At 36.9% G+C, this 17,494-nt stretch overlaps 1 protein-coding gene and 1 long non-coding RNA gene across 3 annotated transcripts; one reads left to right on the top strand and one right to left on the bottom strand.

Annotated features, from left to right (window-relative positions):
* Window positions 1-3,664: 3,664 nt before the first annotated feature.
* Window positions 3,665-16,362, top strand: LOC132630428 (laccase-17-like). Of its 2 annotated transcripts, none has more exons than XM_060345999.1 (6): window positions 3,665-3,848; window positions 3,948-4,099; window positions 14,051-14,295; window positions 14,406-14,534; window positions 14,842-15,804; window positions 16,046-16,362. In XM_060345999.1, the coding sequence occupies exons 5-6, from the start codon at window positions 15,072-15,074 to the stop codon at window positions 16,174-16,176; spliced, it is 864 nt and encodes a 287-aa protein (XP_060201982.1). In that variant the 5' UTR covers window positions 3,665-3,848; window positions 3,948-4,099; window positions 14,051-14,295; window positions 14,406-14,534; window positions 14,842-15,071; the 3' UTR covers window positions 16,177-16,362. Both variants share the same exon structure in this region, with proteins under 2 accessions (XP_060201982.1, XP_060201983.1).
* On the bottom strand, window positions 4,837-6,935 carry LOC132630429 (uncharacterized). Its single transcript, XR_009578582.1, has 2 exons — window positions 6,229-6,935; window positions 4,837-5,052 (listed from the first exon to the last, which is right to left on the bottom strand). It is a non-coding gene; the product is annotated as an uncharacterized LOC132630429 (long non-coding RNA).
* Window positions 16,363-17,494: the final 1,132 nt, after the last annotated feature.

The following is a 17,494-nucleotide window of genomic DNA, read 5'->3' on the forward strand; positions in this document are numbered from 1 at the left end:
AAACCCTTTTTACCCGGTTTTCCTGATTTCTATTATAAAATTAGGTGGCGACTCTAAAAAACATAAAATTTGAATAGAGTCTACAAGTTCTTAGTAGCTTTTATGCACCTGCGTAAAAGTGAACCGTAACAATCATCTTTATATTTCTTGCATTCAAAGTAATTGACATTTATTTCCTTTAAAGCACATGGGAACTGTGTGCAAATTTAGAAGTACTTAGAAGTACATTTATAAAAGAAAAGTTTTCCCTAGGATGGTAGATTTTTTCTTTTTTATTAATTTGAACCACTGGTTGTCACTCCTTGACAACATATCCTAGTGATTAAGCGATCACAATTCGAATTGGCACAAGAAGATTAGTTACGACAGCTCTTACATCTCTTGGAAATTAGAGAAGCAGCAGACAAGGAGTATAAGCTCAAAAGAGACTTGAGTATAGATGCTTGGCAGCAGCAAGTGCAAAAATCACTTGGCTGGTGAGCTTGTTACAAGATTTAGTGTGCAGATTGAGACACCAGTGAAGCTGCATTGATAGCAATACAGATAGCAGATAATCAATATTTCATTAGAGGAAAAGCACATACATATAAATTTCCATTTTGTAAGGGAGAAAATTAAGAATCAACTGATAGAACCTTAGTACATCTCAATAAAAATGTAGCTTGCTGACATGTTGACAAAGGAATTGAGGACTGTGCAACATCAAACCTTGCTTTCAAGCTAGGAATGTTAGATATCTACCACTCTCCAGCTTGAGGGGGAATATTGAAATATTAAGATTATGCAGTTAATCGTGCAATTAGTAGTTAATAGTGTAGTTAGTATACATGCTTAATTAACACTAGGGGCCATTTGTTTAATTATCTAATTCTGCTCTTTGTCTACTGGGAGAAAATATGTACACCACGTAGCCCATATTTGAGTTTGTTTCCTGGTTTAGCCCACATTTGTGTATAAGAACCTTTTATACACTATTATACACTTTAATACAAGTTTGATACGTTATGTATAATGCTTTCCCAGGTATAATTTTGTATAATATTGTTTAAACTGAAAACATGACTACGTGGCATAATATTTTATGTATGGCTGTGAATTTTTGAAAATTTCTCCTTTTTTTTCCTCCTTAAATTTTGCTGCAATTCCTAAACTGGCGGATTCCTCCACTGTCAGTTGTAATAGCTTCAGTTATCATAGATAAAGTTTATAGTTCTAGTACCGTTTGTTGAAGTATTTCAACTGGCGGATTCCTTCACTGTCAGTTGTAATAGCTTCAGTTATCATAGATAAAGTTTATAGTTTTAGTACCGTTTGTTGAAGAATTTCGAACATACTTTCTCGTTGAGTAGTTAGTTACGTAAAGCTTAGAGTTAAATAATATCCATATAGGGAACTTACTGCCTCATGAAGGTTTACACATAAATATTAATCTAAACTAATTAGATAATGTGAGAACTTACATGTTCTTCATGTAGTAGAAGCGAAAGTTTGAAGCTAATTACTCACCGATGGTGGTTGGTGGGAACAACCTTAAACCACCGTCTAAACCCTAATTATTTATTATAGAGAAGAGTAGAGCTCTAATTACCTAACGGGCCTTAAGCACCCTTATGGGTGGACCCAAATTTCCTACATCTCAAATGTTCATTTTTTTTTTTAAACCATAGTAATGATGGGGATTTATTAAAATAAAGAATTTGTACAGAAGAATTACTCCGGAATAGGAAAGTTTGAAAACAAAAAGAAGCTAAGAAAACAAAAGAATCAAAAGAAAAGCTAAACTAACTAAGAAACTAAGCTAAAAACAATAATGAAAAAGCTCTTGAAAATACTAATTCTGGTGCCTTGATCTTCCTCCATTTATTACACCTCCAAGCTCTCACCAGGTGGTATGGAACAAGATCTAGATGAATATAATTCAGGCCTCCAAAAATAATATCCAACTCACATTTCCTGCAGTTTTCAGCTTAAGCAATTCAGCAAGTATTCCTTGTGTCATCTGTCCAATTCCTGTTGTGTTTTGAAATTAAAATAGCAAATGACTTCATTCTATTTGGTAATCTTACAAACTTTCCGATAATTAAAAACAAAAGTAATTAATAACATATCAGTAAACATCAAAGTTGTTATTAGGTACACAAAAATTGAAGAAAAAAAAAGGAATCAACAGCCGACAGCAACTAACAGAAGATGACGTTAAAATCCCCTGTTTTGAGTAATAAGTACTAACGGTTGGAGAATGAGTGCAACTGAGCAACTTACAATTTGCCAATTTCTGGTTGATGAACCAATTATTTTCTTCACTTGGCGTTGATATTAGTATTCCAGTTTCCACTTCCACTCAATTAGTTACAAATTGCAGCTGTAATATATGATGTTGATATTGATAAATTAATTTCTTTATGCATCACTGTAATCATAGACAAATCAAGGATTTTCAGAACATGGGTGCACGGTGCACCACTTTAAAAAGCAGGAAAAAAAAGTATTCAATTAAGTGCACCATTCAACCTTTTTGGAGCATGGGTGTTAGCAGTTAATATTATATCAATTTTAGAAAATATGTACATAAGATATCTAGATTTACGGAGAGAATATGGTTCACGTGCCCCATTTTTTATATCTATATTTGCCCCTGACTGTAATATTTTAATCATCAGTATTTGTATAAATGAAACCTTTCTTTTCCTTTATTTTAATTAAATTTTTATTCACTCATTTGAGTTTTATTGCTTGTGGGCAGGGGGCGGAGCCGGAGACAGAGGGGTCCAATTGAACTTTCTTGGCCCTTCGTCCAAAAAAAATACTATGTAAATAGGAAAAAATGAATATTTTTGCATATATACAAATTATTGAATCTTCGTGAGGATTTTTTTTTTTTTTTTTTTTGGATTTCCCTTATTTAAATTTCTGGTTGCACCACTGTTTTTTTTTTTCTTAGGGCTATTCATCACCATATCTATGCATTGCATGCATGATTTCCATTTTTGTCTTCTTTTCTGAATCAACATTGCAAAATGTTGTTATAGGGAACTAACATATGCAGCAACAATGTTTGAAAAACGACGACATCTTGTTTGATGAATTATCTTTCTTCCCTTTCCACTGGCGAAGCCAAGAATTCTAATGAAGGAATTCAAAAAAAAAAAAAAAAAAGGTGTACACCTACAATATAAACCTCTATTTCTCTCATAAAAGTGGGTGAAGAAAAACTCTTAAAGAAAAAAGAAGTAAAAAGATATACTTCCTCCGTTTCAATTTATGTGAACCCATTTGAGTGGACACGGAGTTTTAAAAAATAGAGAAGACTTTTAAACTTGTGGTGTAAAATGAGTCACATATATTTTGTATGGCTATAAATCATTGCATAAAGGTAAATTGTTTCCAAATAGGTCATTCTTTTTGGCACGGACTAATAAGAAAATGGGTTCACATAAATTGAAACAGAGGGAGTACTATATTTTTGAGAAACCGCTGTGTGGAATATGGATTTAATTACTATGACAAAATTATCAGACTTGATCACTTAAACATCACTCAAAAGTATGGTTGGGCCAACACCCTAAACAGGTCAATATGGAGTCCATAATCACCTAATTGACCAAACACTCACATTATATATAAATCTTCCATTTTCAATCCATTTCAATACCATCCAAAGTAACTTACATTTCATCTCTTCCAGTAATATCTCTCAACAAAGAAAAAACAAAACAATTTGACATATGGAGTATTCTTTCCTAAAGACTTCTAATCTCTTTTTGCTGGCTGTAATTTTCTTGGTTTTAGCTGATGATACACTAGCACTTGCAAAGCATGCAGGGATTACCAGGCACTACAAGTTTAATGTACATGTTACTCCTTTCATTAATACATTTAGCAATTTTTTATGACTATGCTTTTGTTCATTTTAATTTATGTTTTCTAATTGTTTCATGTGATTGCAGATTCAAATGCAAAATGTGACGAGATTGTGTCAAACAAAGAGCATTGTGACAGTGAATGGCCAGTTTCCAGGGCCTAGAATCATTGCAAGAGAAGGAGACAGATTTGTCATCAAGGTTGTTAACCATGTTCAGTACAACGTCACTATTCATTGGTACGTCACAACTTTTACAGTTGAAAGCAAATCGTGTTCCTACTATTACTGTGAGGACCCACAGCAGGTGTAACCCATGCATGCAACTGTGAACCCCCTGGGTATCTGGACCCCATGAACATGACTTGACATGACATGACATACTCAGGTATTGTAGCAGTGAAATCACAACAGTTCGCTGCGCCCTGCAGAGCTTCGAACCCGTGACCTCAGGCCTTTTGTTCTCCCAAAGGAGACGACTCTCACCAGTTGAGCATGGGTTACACCTGCTGTGGGTCCTCACAAAAAAGGCGACTTGTATTTGAGGATCCGCAGGTGTAACCCATGCATGCTGCGGGTTGCCCTCCATGACTTGCTCATGTACACTGCACTATTGTATGACTTGGGTCGCAGACGGATCGCACAACTATGCCATCTTCACTCTGCAGAGCTACGGGTATCGAACCCGCGACCTCAAGCCTTTTGTTTCCACGAAGGGAACGCCTCTTACCAATTGAGCTGTCACGCCCCGAACCATGGCCTGGACGTAACACGGCACTCGGTGCCTGACTGCGTGTGACCGAGCGAACCACATGGCTTGCTGAATCATCATGATACATACATGAGCGGAAATATAACGTGAATGCATGATGAGCCTTTATAAAACGTAATAAGTCATAATACTTAATAAAAACACTTGTTTAAACATGAGTGCGGAAATAACATGAATGAGCCAAAAATGGCTATACGACTCCGAATGTCTGACATAACATAACTGACTTGTCTAGTCTATGAAACCTCTATCATGATCTGACTGGAAAACATACTTACTGGGACAAGGCCCCCAGCATACCTTAGATGCATAATTAATCATAAAACAAAAGTTGACTAAACCCCGAATGAGATGGGGCTCACCAATAAGCTGATACGAATGTTGTCCTACTGAGCAGATATGTCGTCCTGTGTATCAGTACCTGCATCGTGAAATGCAGGCCCCCGGGCAATAAAAAGGGGACGTCAGCACATTGAATGTACTGGTATGTAAAACAACTGAAAGAAATAACATGGGACATGGAATAACATGATAAGAACTGAAACTGAAAACCTGGACATGAACATGAGTGCATACATATACATATAAAACATGGTAAAAATATCATAAGTAGGGAGAGCAATAACTTATAACCGATCCATGGTCTGGTGCTTGCGTCCCGCCAGCAGAACACTCAGTCCTTGCCAAGGAACATGAGATTTAATAAAGTATGAAAGGATCCAGTCATTATGAGAGATCGTCCGGGACATGGGTGGAGCGATCCTCATCCTACGGTGGCTACGTAGTTTCGGGCTATCTGAAGCCCTCCTCGGTAATTAATGCAACTCCCAAACATGAACATGTAAAATAGTGGCACTTGCTGCCCATGGTTATCATGAATCGTAACTTGCTTGTACATGGTATTCATGATCATAACTTGCTTGTACATGCTTTTCATGAATCATAACTTGCTTGTACATGATTTTCATAAATCATAACTTGCTTGTACATGGTTTTCATAAATCATAACTTGCTTGTACATGGTTTTCATAAATCATAACATGCTTGTACATGGTTTTCATAAATCATAACTTGCTTGTACATGGTTTTCATAAATCATAACTTGATTGTACATGGTTTTCATAAATCATAACTTGCTTGTACATGGTTTTCATAAATCATAACTTGCTTGTACATGGTTTTCATAAATCATAACTTGTAAATATAGTTTCATAAGATAACTTGTCATAGTCTTGCAAAACATGTTTTTGATGCATGAGTAATAACAATAGTTCATAATCATATATATATATATACTTGACTTGAAAACATGCTTGTAACTTGCTGGATGAAATCATAAAGTTTCATATAAACATAATGAGAACACATGAGGAAGAATTCATGATTCATGGATTTAGCTAGAATTCCTAATATCCGTAATGGAAGATTAGGAATACAATAACGAATATAGATACAAAATTCTTGTACATACATACATAATTACGGGCTACCAATATGTTGGGTTTAATGCCCTAAGATTTGAACTTCATATATTTTACGAAACGAATCATGGGGAGGAACATAGAGATTCCCACATGTGGATGGAAGTTCTACATACCTTAGTTGTTCCAAAACTTGAATTAAAGACTTGGATTTTGAAGAAGATTTCCTAAATCTTGATTCTTGAATCTTGAGATGGGTTTTCTTGAAAACCCTAGATTAGGAATGATTATTTCTTGTTTAGATTACAAGGATATATGTTAGAATTGAGTTGGAATAATTGGAATGGACTTACCTTGGTGTTCTTGATGTTGGAGGAGAGTAGGAGATCGTTCTAGGGTTTGAGGGAATGAAAAATAATGACTTGAACTGATATAAACGAACATATAATGTTCTGGAAAAATCAGATTTTCGTCCCAGTTAAATACTGGCCGTATTTTGAAATACGGGCCGTATTTTGAAATACTGGCCGTATTTTGAAATACGGACAGCACTGCCTCTCTTCAGTAAAATGGCCATAACTCTTTGCACAGATGTCCGTTTGACCACCGTAAGATACCGTTGGAAAGGTATTTCAATTCTCTACAACTTTCATCAAGGAAGTTTTCCCAAATTCCAAACACGTTTTGAAATACGGGCCGTAAAGTGAAATACGGTCCGTATTTAACCATATGACCTCAAAATGTCAAATTCCAGAATGTTCAGAAATTCTTGGTTTCAGTTTACGGGCACTGTTCATGGTCGTAAATTGAAATACGACCACTGTTCATGGGCGTAAACCACCATATCACAACTTAACGGAAAAATTTCAATTCCCACATTCTTTATCTGATGTTCTAAGTCTAGGATCGTGGTCAAAACTTTCATTAAAAGTACCGGGTGTTACAATATCTCCCCCTTGGGATCATTCGTCCTCGAATGATGGGTCATGGTTAAGGATATGGCTGGACATGGCTTGAATACATGAACATGAATGAAAGACGACATAAAACATAAGAGCTTGACATGGTTACGTGGGGGCATGATCATTGAACATAAGAACTGAATGGATGATTACATGGAAACATGGATACTGGAGCTTGAGACATGAAACATGAGCGATGGATACATGAAATGAGCGTGAAACATGAGACATAACATGACATGGGGCACGAAAACTGACATGACATAGTTTTATGAAAACGTCAGTGCCTAAACATGAGACATGAATAGCGAATACATGAACTTGAACGTGAAACGTGAGGCATGAATACATAAGGGACATTATAACTCTTCTCCAAAATGTCATTGAGCCATCATTAATCCGATACTCGTGATTCTTGCCCGACATACAACATATACCTTGTTTTCCTTAACAACTTTCGTCTCCTACCTCCAATGTCTTTGAAATCTCATTTAGAATCATTAAATAGTACTTCTTACTCGTCAACATGTCGTATGCGTCATACCCTTCATGGGTCTATTCGTGGTACGCTAACGGAGAAATTTCCAAGGTGTAACATTCTCCCCTCTTTTTGGAGCATTTGTCCTCGAATGTTAAACATTCGGGATTCTATAAAAATTTTGCCAGAGTTTCCCCTATAATATGGCACTATCAACCTGTCACAACAACCCATAATATCATTGCCTCACAGGGCTACATCACAATAGCACTATAAATTGGCCACACACGACCAAAAGCATGAAAAGAAAGCTTACATACCTCAAAATCTTGGTGTTTCATCATAAATCTCTTCTGCGGGCTGAAACAAGTACGGGTACATGGATTTCACATCCTTCTCGGTTTCCCATGTAGCTTTCTCAACTTTCTGACTCCTCCACAGGACTTTTACTGAGGCTACTTCCTTAGTTCTCAACTTGCGAATCTGACGGTCAAGAATGGCTATGGGGATCTCCTCATACGTCAAACTATCCTTAAATGTTATAGTATTAGCAAGAACAACCAATGATGGGTCTCCTATACACTTCCTCAACATGGATTCATGAAACACTGGGTGTACAACAACCAAATCTTATGGCAACTCAAGTTCATAAGCTACTAGACCAACCTTTCGTAGAATTTTGTAAGGTCCAATATATCTGGAACTTAGCTTCCCTTTCTTGCCAAATCTCATGACACCTTTCCTAGGTGAGACTTTAAGGAACACCTAATCATCAACTGAAAATTCTAAATTCCCTTCGCCTTACATCTGTATATGACTTCTGGTGACTCTGAGCCGTTTCAAACGCTCCTGTATTAACTTGACATTCTCCATATCCTGATAAACAAAAATCTGGTCCTAGCAACTCTGCTTCACCAACTTTGAACCAACCAATTGGTAATCTACACCTTCGCTCAAAAAGGGTTTCAAATAGTGCCTTACCAATATTAGCATGGTAATCCTTTTTCTTTTATTGTAAGTAAACTCAATAAGAGACAGGTGGTCATCCCAATTACCATTGAAATCAAGGACACATGGTTACTGAACTGAATGAATACAAGATTACTAAACTGCTGAGATACTAAACTGAATGTCTATTGTCCTGATTGAAGACTGGGCTGACTGAATACTGAGCTAATTAAATACTGGATTAGTTGAATACTGAGCTGACTGAATACTGGATTAGCTGAATACTGAGCTGACTGAATACTGGATTAGCTGAATACTGGAATGGCATGAATACGTGAGTACTGGACTGATATCTGAGTACTAAGTTGACATAAATATCTGAGTATTGAACTAACATGAATATCATAACATGAGATCTGAATAGCGTATCTGTCTGACCATTTATTTGAGGATGAAAAGTTGTGCTATGGTTCACCTCTGTACCCAATCCTTTCTGAAAGGATTTTTAGAAGTTCGGTGTGAACTGAGCACCATAATCTAAAATAATGGACTCTAGGGTCCCATACAATCCAACAATTTCATTAACACATGACTTGGCATAATCTTATGTTCAATCTGTGGTCTTAACTGGCAAGAAGTGCGCTGACTTCGTAAGTCTGTCCACAATCACCCAAATTAAATCATGCCTCCTAGCTGAACGAGGTAGACCTGATACAAAGCCCATATTGATCATTTCCCGTTTCCAGACAAAAATATCATTATCCTGAGCCAAGCCACCAGGCTTCTGGTGTTCGGCTTACACTTGCTGACAGTTCAGGCACTTAGCTACAAAATCTGCCACATTCTTCTTCATGTCGTTCCACCAGTGAATCTCCTTGAGATCATGATACATCTTCGTGGAACCTGGGTGAATGGAATACCTAGAGTTGTGGGATTCTAACATGATTCGCTCTCTGAGCCCATCAACATCTGGAATGTACAATCTGCCTCGATATCTCAAGGTACCATTATCTTCCTCCTGCTCAAAAGCTAAGGCTTTCTATTCGTAAATCCCCTCTTTCATCCGCAGCAAGTAGGAATCACCAAACTGCTTCTCTCTAACTTCAATGACTAAGCATGAATGCCATGTTCTGGGCAATAACTCCACCCACTTCGGAGTCTGAAAGTCGAATTCCTAGCTTGGATAAGCAGTGAACTTCTTTCACCTTAGTTCTCTTGTCTGCCTAAATCATGAGTTGTACTTCCCATACTTGATTTTTTTTTTGACATACTTCCTAAAATACTCATAGTACGGTTGTACGCTAAGTCTTTTATGAGCACCTTAGAGATTAGAATCTTGCGCAATGGCACTACCCTTATCACACATAACTGGGCATGGTCTCATAGCTTTTCTGTGATCGCCTAATCGATAGTAATTGAACTTGACACGATTCGTTCGACGATCATTCTACTCACTTCTGGTTTTCTCTAAGATGAGGCATATTCCCTTATGGAGATTATCTCATTATGTCAACCTAACTGAACTGAGGTTCTTCATATCTTGTGCTAACCCTTCGGGTTTCCAATTATATCACTGGACTTACTGACGATTTATGCATCTCCCCTTTAGACCAAGGCTAACATCTTATACTTACAAATTCTTCTCTTTTGATGGGATCCAATTAACATTCCTTATCTTCTGTAATTGCTTTGTACTCTACAACATTGATGAATCTTTCGACTCCCATTTGAGCAATTTCTCATGGGGAAAAACTAAATTTACTTCCATGAGCAGTTGCTACTGTGTTCATAATTGGCATACTCCATCTTAATGACTTTACTCTGCTCACATTGTAAATCTTAGGTCAACCCCTTTTGACAACTCTTAAAGGCTATTCTTCTGTAGTTTGCTCTCTTACAGCTTTAGCTGATTTCTTCTTCCACTAATCACTCTACTCCATGCTTAACGTAAGCCCTTGGTTCCTAACACACATTCGGATGTATCTGAACTGTCACCCACTCAAGGTGTTCATCTGAATAGGAAATCAAATCATATTTCTCAAGGTCAGCCGTACTCGTAACTTGGTCAAATCTTATCATTACTGTTGACATGGCTTTTCCAGACATATTATGAACTTATATCTTATTCTCCTTCTATTTCTAGGAAAAATTTGACAGAGTTTCCTCTGTATTTCTTACTATCCCAAAACCTGCACGCAGGAAATACCAACAATGCCTCACAAGGCCAACATATATACATATATCATATCATATCGTAGCCGCACGGGGCTCCCAATTTCGACAACAGTATAAAAAAATGATGAACTTACCTCATAGGTCCAACTCAAACTGTACCTGTTACACTTTCCTGTTTATTTTCCCTTTCAATCTTTAACTGCAGATGGAGTGGGTCCTAATGACCTCCGGTAGAAAACTGTCTTCCACCACTTCCTTGAGATCCTTCATGATTTACGTTTCTTGCAGACTTAGCTCCTTTTTCTAATTTCTCTAATATCCTCTCCTTGTGGTATACCATTCTCCTTTCTCGAGAATATCATTATCATTCAACATACTATTCATTCCACTATACCCCTTCTCAGGCAACTTACATTGTATTCCACTTTCATTAGCACTTGAAGTCTCATTCGTTACCAGTAAGTACTGCACAATTGTACCCCATATGGGTAAACATCCTTACTTGGACCTTGAATTACCTGTTCATCTCCTGCGCATTCGAAACGTACGTAATTCGAGAGGAAGAGAAGTTACTTATTGCTCTAAGCTTCATGGCACGATCTAGAGTAGAAAGAAATGAGACAATCCTGAATGTCTTGGTGGTCAACTGTTTATATGTATGGGGCCCTCACACATATAAAAGTGACCCCACTGGACACGGTTTCATAGACTCCCTAAAGACACTTGAACCTAGGCTCTGATACCAAGCTTTGTCACGCCCCGAACCATGGCCTGGACGTAACACGGCACTCGGTGCCTGACTGCGTGTGACCGAGCGAACCACATGGCTTGCTGAATCATCATGATACATACATGAGCGGAAATATAACGTGAATGCATGATGAGCCTTTATAAAACGTAATAAGTCATAATACTTAATAAAAACACTTGTTTAAACATGAGTGCGGAAATAACATGAATGAGCCAAAAATGGCTATACGACTCCGAATGTCTGACATAACATAACTGACTTGTCTAGTCTATGAAACCTCTATCATGATCTGACTGGAAAACATACTTACTGGGACAAGGCCCCCAGCATACCTTAGATGCATAATTAATCATAAAACAAAAGTTGACTAAACCCCGAATGAGATGGGGCTCACCAATAAGCTGATACGAATGTTGTCCTACTGAGCAGATATGTCGTCCTGTGTATCAGTACCTGCATCGTGAAATGCAGGCCCCCGGGCAATAAAAAGGGGACGTCAGCACATTGAATGTACTGGTATGTAAAACAACTGAAAGAAATAACATGGGACATGGAATAACATGATAAGAACTGAAACTGAAAACCTGGACATGAACATGAGTGCATACATATACATATAAAACATGGTAAAAATATCATAAGTAGGGAGAGCAATAACTTATAACCGATCCATGGTCTGGTGCTTGCGTCCCGCCAGCAGAACACTCAGTCCTTGCCAAGGAACATGAGATTTAATAAAGTATGAAAGGATCCAGTCATTATGAGAGATCGTCCGGGACATGGGTGGAGCGATCCTCATCCTACGGTGGCTACGTAGTTTCAGGCTATCTGAAGCCCTCCTCGGTAATTAATGCAACTCCCAAACATGAACATGTAAAATAGTGGCACTTGCTGCCCATGGTTATCATGAATCGTAACTTGCTTGTACATGGTATTCATGATCATAACTTGCTTGTACATGCTTTTCATGAATCATAACTTGCTTGTACATGATTTTCATAAATCATAACTTGCTTGTACATGGTTTTCATAAATCATAACTTGCTTGTACATGGTTTTCATATATCATAACTTGCTTGTACATGGTTTTCATAAATCATAACATGCTTGTACATGGTTTTCATAAATCATAACTTGCTTGTACATGGTTTTCATAAATCATAACTTGCTTGTACATGGTTTTCATAAATCATAACTTGCTTGTACATGGTTTTCATAAATCATAACTTGTAAATATAGTTTCATAAGATAACTTGTCATAGTCTTGCAAAACATGTTTTTGATGCATGAGTAATAACAATAGTTCATAATCATATATATATATACTTGACTTGAAAACATGCTTGTAACTTGCTGGATGAAATCATAAAGTTTCATATAAACATAATGAGAACACATGAGGAAGAATTCATGATTCATGGATTTAGCTAGAATTCCTAATATCCGTAATGGAAGATTAGGAATACAATAACGAATATAGATACAAAATTCTTGTACATACATACATAATTACGGGCTACCAATATGTTGGGTTTAATGCCCTAAGATTTGAACTTCATATATTTTACGAAACGAATCATGGGGAGGAACATAGAGATTCCCACATGTGGATGGAAGTTCTACATACCTTAGTTGTTCCAAAACTTGAATTAAAGACTTGAATTTTGAAGAAGATTTCCTAAATCTTGATTCTTGAATCTTGAGATGGGTTTTCTTGAAAACCCTAGATTAGGAATGATTATTTCTTGTTTAGATTACAAGGATATATGTTAGAATTGAGTTGGAATAATTGGAATGGACTTACCTTGGTGTTCTTGATGTTGGAGGAGAGTAGGAGATCGTTCTAGGGTTTGAGGGAATGAAAAATAATGACTTGAACTGATATAAACGAACATATAATGTTCTGGAAAAATCAGATTTTCGTCCCAGTTAAATACTGGCCGTATTTTGAAATACGGGCCGTATTTTGAAATACTGGCCGTATTTTGAAATACGGACAGCACTGCCTCTCTTCAGTAAAATGGTCATAACTCTTTGCACCGATGTCCGTTTGACCCCCGTAAGATACCGTTGGAAAGGTATTTCAATTCTCTACAACTTTCATCAAGGAAGTTTTCCCAAATTCCAAACACGTTTTGAAATACGGGCCGTAAAGTGAAATACGGTCCGTATTTAACCATATGACCTCAAAATGTCAAATTCCAGAATGTTCAGAAATTCTTGGTTTCAGTTTACGGGCACTGTTCATGGTCGTAAATTGAAATACGACCACTGTTCATGGGCGTAAACCACCATATCACAACTTAACGGAAAAATTTCAATTCCCACATTCTTTATCTGATGTTCTAAGTCTAGGATCGTGGTCAAAACTTTCATTAAAAGTACGGGGTGTTACAATTACATTTCAAAAACATGAGTTACCAAGAGAAGTTTTCAAAGGATTAACTTATATATACTGATGGAATGAAGAATTTCTACTATCAATGTATTTTAACTTGTCGTAATAGGTAACTTGACTTATTTTCTAGATTACTAGTCTCACTTTAATAGATATATCGATGGTTGTCTATAGTTATCATTTTAGTTATCAAGTCTCACTTTAATAGATATATCGATGGTTGCCTATAGTTATCATTTAAGTTATCAAATCTCTAATGTAAAAGATTTCTACAACATGACTCTAGGCATGGAGTGAGACAACTAAGAAGTGGATGGGCTGATGGGCCTGCTTATATTGCACAATGTCCAATTCAGACAGGGCAGAGTTATGTGTATAATTTCACTATCACTGGTCAAAGAGGAACTTTATTTTGGCATGCTCACATCTCATGGCTGAGAGTAACACTCTATGGACCCATTGTTATTCTTCCAAAGAAAGGTGTTGCTTACCCTTTTCCACAACCCTTCAAGGAAGTCCCCATTCTCTTTGGTATTGATCAACTTAATTAATATTTAAGTAGTTATGTTACTCATTTCATTAGTTTATTGTCAAACATTAACTTTTAATCAACCACTATATTTGATGTATTTGGATTTTAGGTGAATGGTGACAGGCAGATACAGAGAAACTAATTAACCAAGCCCTTCAAACAGGAGGAGCTCCAAATATTTCTGATGCTTATACCATCAATGGTCTTCCTGGACTTCTCTACAATTGCTCTGCTAAAGGTAAATATTTTAAAAGTGATTTAAGTTTTATGTACTGACAGTGCTATTTAACTTATTATAGTAGGTTGCTTATCATTTTTATAATATTGCCGATTAATTTATATCATAGAGACTTACTTAGAATTATCTTATAAATGATCTGATTATATAAGTGTCTTTTACACCGTAACCGCATTGAACATAAACTCTTGCAAAAATCAATAAGAAAGGAGCATATACTATTATCATCCTCTTATCCTTTGCATAATTTAGACTTGGTCACATATTTTCATGTAAACATAGTAACTTACTTTCATATGTGTTGCAGATACATTCAAATTGAAGGTGAAACCAGGGAAGACATATCTATTGAGGATAGTCAATGCTGCACTAAATGATGAACTTTTCTTCAGCATAGCAAATCACAACCTTACTGTTGTAGAAGTTGATGCGGTTTACGTGACACCATTCAAGAGCAACACAATTCTTATAACACCAGGACAAACCACAAATATCCTCTTGAAAACCAAACATTTTCACCCTAATGCCACCTTCCTTATGGCGGCTCAGCCATATGTCACTGGCCCTTCTTCCTTTGACAATTCCACCACCACTGGAATCTTAGAATATCATCAACCCTCTACTAACACCAAGAATAGCAATAAATTTCCTTTGTTAAAACCAAAACTCCCTATATTCAACGACAGCATTTTTGCTACAAGTTTTGTCAAGAAAATCAGAAGTTTAGCTAATGCAAAATTTCCAGCCAATGCACCTAAGAAAGTTGATAAACTTTTTTTCTTTACTGTAGGATTAGGATTGAATCCATGCCCTCAGAACCAAACATGTCAAGGACCAAATAATACTAAATTGGCAGCTTCAGTTAACAATATATCCTTTGTTCAGCCAAATGTAGCACTGCTTCAATCTCACTATTTCAATCAATCCAAAGGAGTTTATACCACAGATTTTCCAGCCAATCCACCAAAAAAATTCAATTACACAGGCAATCCACCAAACAATGTTTTTGTGACCACAGGCACAAAAGTTGTGATGCTACCTTTTAATACTAGTGTGGAATTGGTTATGCAAGATACAAGTATTATTGGTGCTGAATGTCATCCACTACACCTTCATGGTTACAATTTCTTTGTGGTTGGTCAAGGCTTTGGAAATTATAATTCTAGCAAGGACCCTGCTAATTTCAACCTTATTGACCCTGCTGAAAGGAACACTGTTGGTGTTCCATCTGGAGGTTGGGTCGCCTTTCGCTTCCTTGCAGACAATCCAGGTATGAAATTAGAGTTCAAGTTATATCCACTGAGTGTTAAGAAGTTTTACGCTATTGGTATCATGTGGAGTTATATGTTGTTGTAGGTCGATTGACCTGATAATGTAAAAAAAAAACATTGTAAATGCACAGAACACACACTCACTTAATTTAACAATAGTTGAATTTAATGTTTAAATATCTATTTTTCTATCGAAGTTTTTTTGACATGATATTTTTGAATGTTTATATGAATTTTTAGGAGTATGGTTCATGCACTGTCATCTTGAAGTACACACAAGTTGGGGGTTGAAAATGGCTTGGATGGTAATGGATGGAAAAGGTCCCAAGCAGAAGTTACCTCCTCCGCCATCTGATCTTCCTAAATGTTGATCTTTCATGTTAGACTTTCTAGCAACATCTTCCTTTTGCTTTTCTTCCGCTTAATTTTTGTTAAAGAGCACCCTTCATTCCTTGAAATTTTTTGGTTGATGAGACTAGCTAGGTTTGTAATACAACTAGTTTCTTGTTAAGGAGCTTTCTGATGCTACATGTTTCTTGAAATTGAAAAGAGAAACATTAATTCAGTACTATAACATTTTACTATAATGATTCTTGTTCCTTGTTGTGGCTTCTCTCTTTTTTGGCCCTGCATGATAATTAAGTATTACTCAACAACTATATGAAGTGCAACAATAAATTCATTTCACAATAATTGAAAGAAAGTTAATCGCATAAAAATGCTTTGTGCAATCAGTTCAATTCTCCCTTTCCAGTAGCATAGGATATCCAAATTTGGTAAATAACAAAGCTAGTTCACGAAATCTGATGTTTACACCTATGAGTCCTCATTCACGATCACAGTCCACTTGATTGTTATCGTGGAGAGGCCCAGTCCAGGACCTATGCGATTGCGGTCCAAGGGCTCGCATTCGTGGAGCTGACCAGGTCAACTCCTATGATTTCGCGACCTAAATCTCGCTATAGCGGAGGTGCAGTGGCCCCCATGGTCCGAACCCCAGGTCTTTTCAAGATTGCGGTCGCCACCTTTCTGACTTAGCACCTTTACGATCGCGGGCTAGCTCAGTGATCGCAGTGCACCAACTGACTGCATAAATGGTTCAAAACATGTCGAAAATCACCCGAGCCCCTCGATTCCCAACCCAAACTATCCCAATATATCTCAAATGATATTATTGACTTGTGCAAAGTCTCAAAACATAAATTGGGAAATAACTACTTTAACGAGGGATTGGGTATGATTTATCGCTTAATGTGTTTGTAGATTAATTCTCACATAACTATGACAAATTAGTATGATTTGATAGGAATCTTGTCCTCGCCAGCGACCGGTTTTGTAACACCTCGTACATCCGGGTTAAGATTTGTCTTATAAGATGGGGGTGTAATGAACCCAATTTGAGTAGTGTATAAATGGTGTTTGAAACCCAATCAAGACATGAGAAGAGTCTTTGGGAAAAGCAAAGTTGAAAACCACTCTACGGGGCATGTTTGCAAGTGAGTTTATAGAAGGTCTTACTTCCAACGACCATAACCCCATTATTAATTTGGAATTTGGGAAAACTTCCTTGAGGAAAGTTGTATCCCTTTGAAATAGCTTTCCAACGGTATATTATGGGGGTCAAACGGACATCTGTGCAAAGAGTTATGCCCATTTTACTGAAGCCTGTTCGCTGGAAATTCTGTCAGC

The sequence above is a fragment of the Lycium barbarum genome, chromosome 3 (assembly GCF_019175385.1).
Source record: "Lycium barbarum isolate Lr01 chromosome 3, ASM1917538v2, whole genome shotgun sequence".
Taxonomy (NCBI): domain Eukaryota; kingdom Viridiplantae; phylum Streptophyta; class Magnoliopsida; order Solanales; family Solanaceae; genus Lycium; species Lycium barbarum.

Coding starts and splice junctions, on each gene's coding strand:
- LOC132630428 (XM_060345999.1), top strand. CDS start 15,072: ATGGCGGCTCAGCCATATGTCACTGGCCCTTCTTCCTTTGACAATTCC. Junction 15,805..16,045: donor CTTCCTTGCAGACAATCCAG/GTATGAAATTAG, acceptor ATGAATTTTTAG/GAGTATGGTTCATGCACTGT.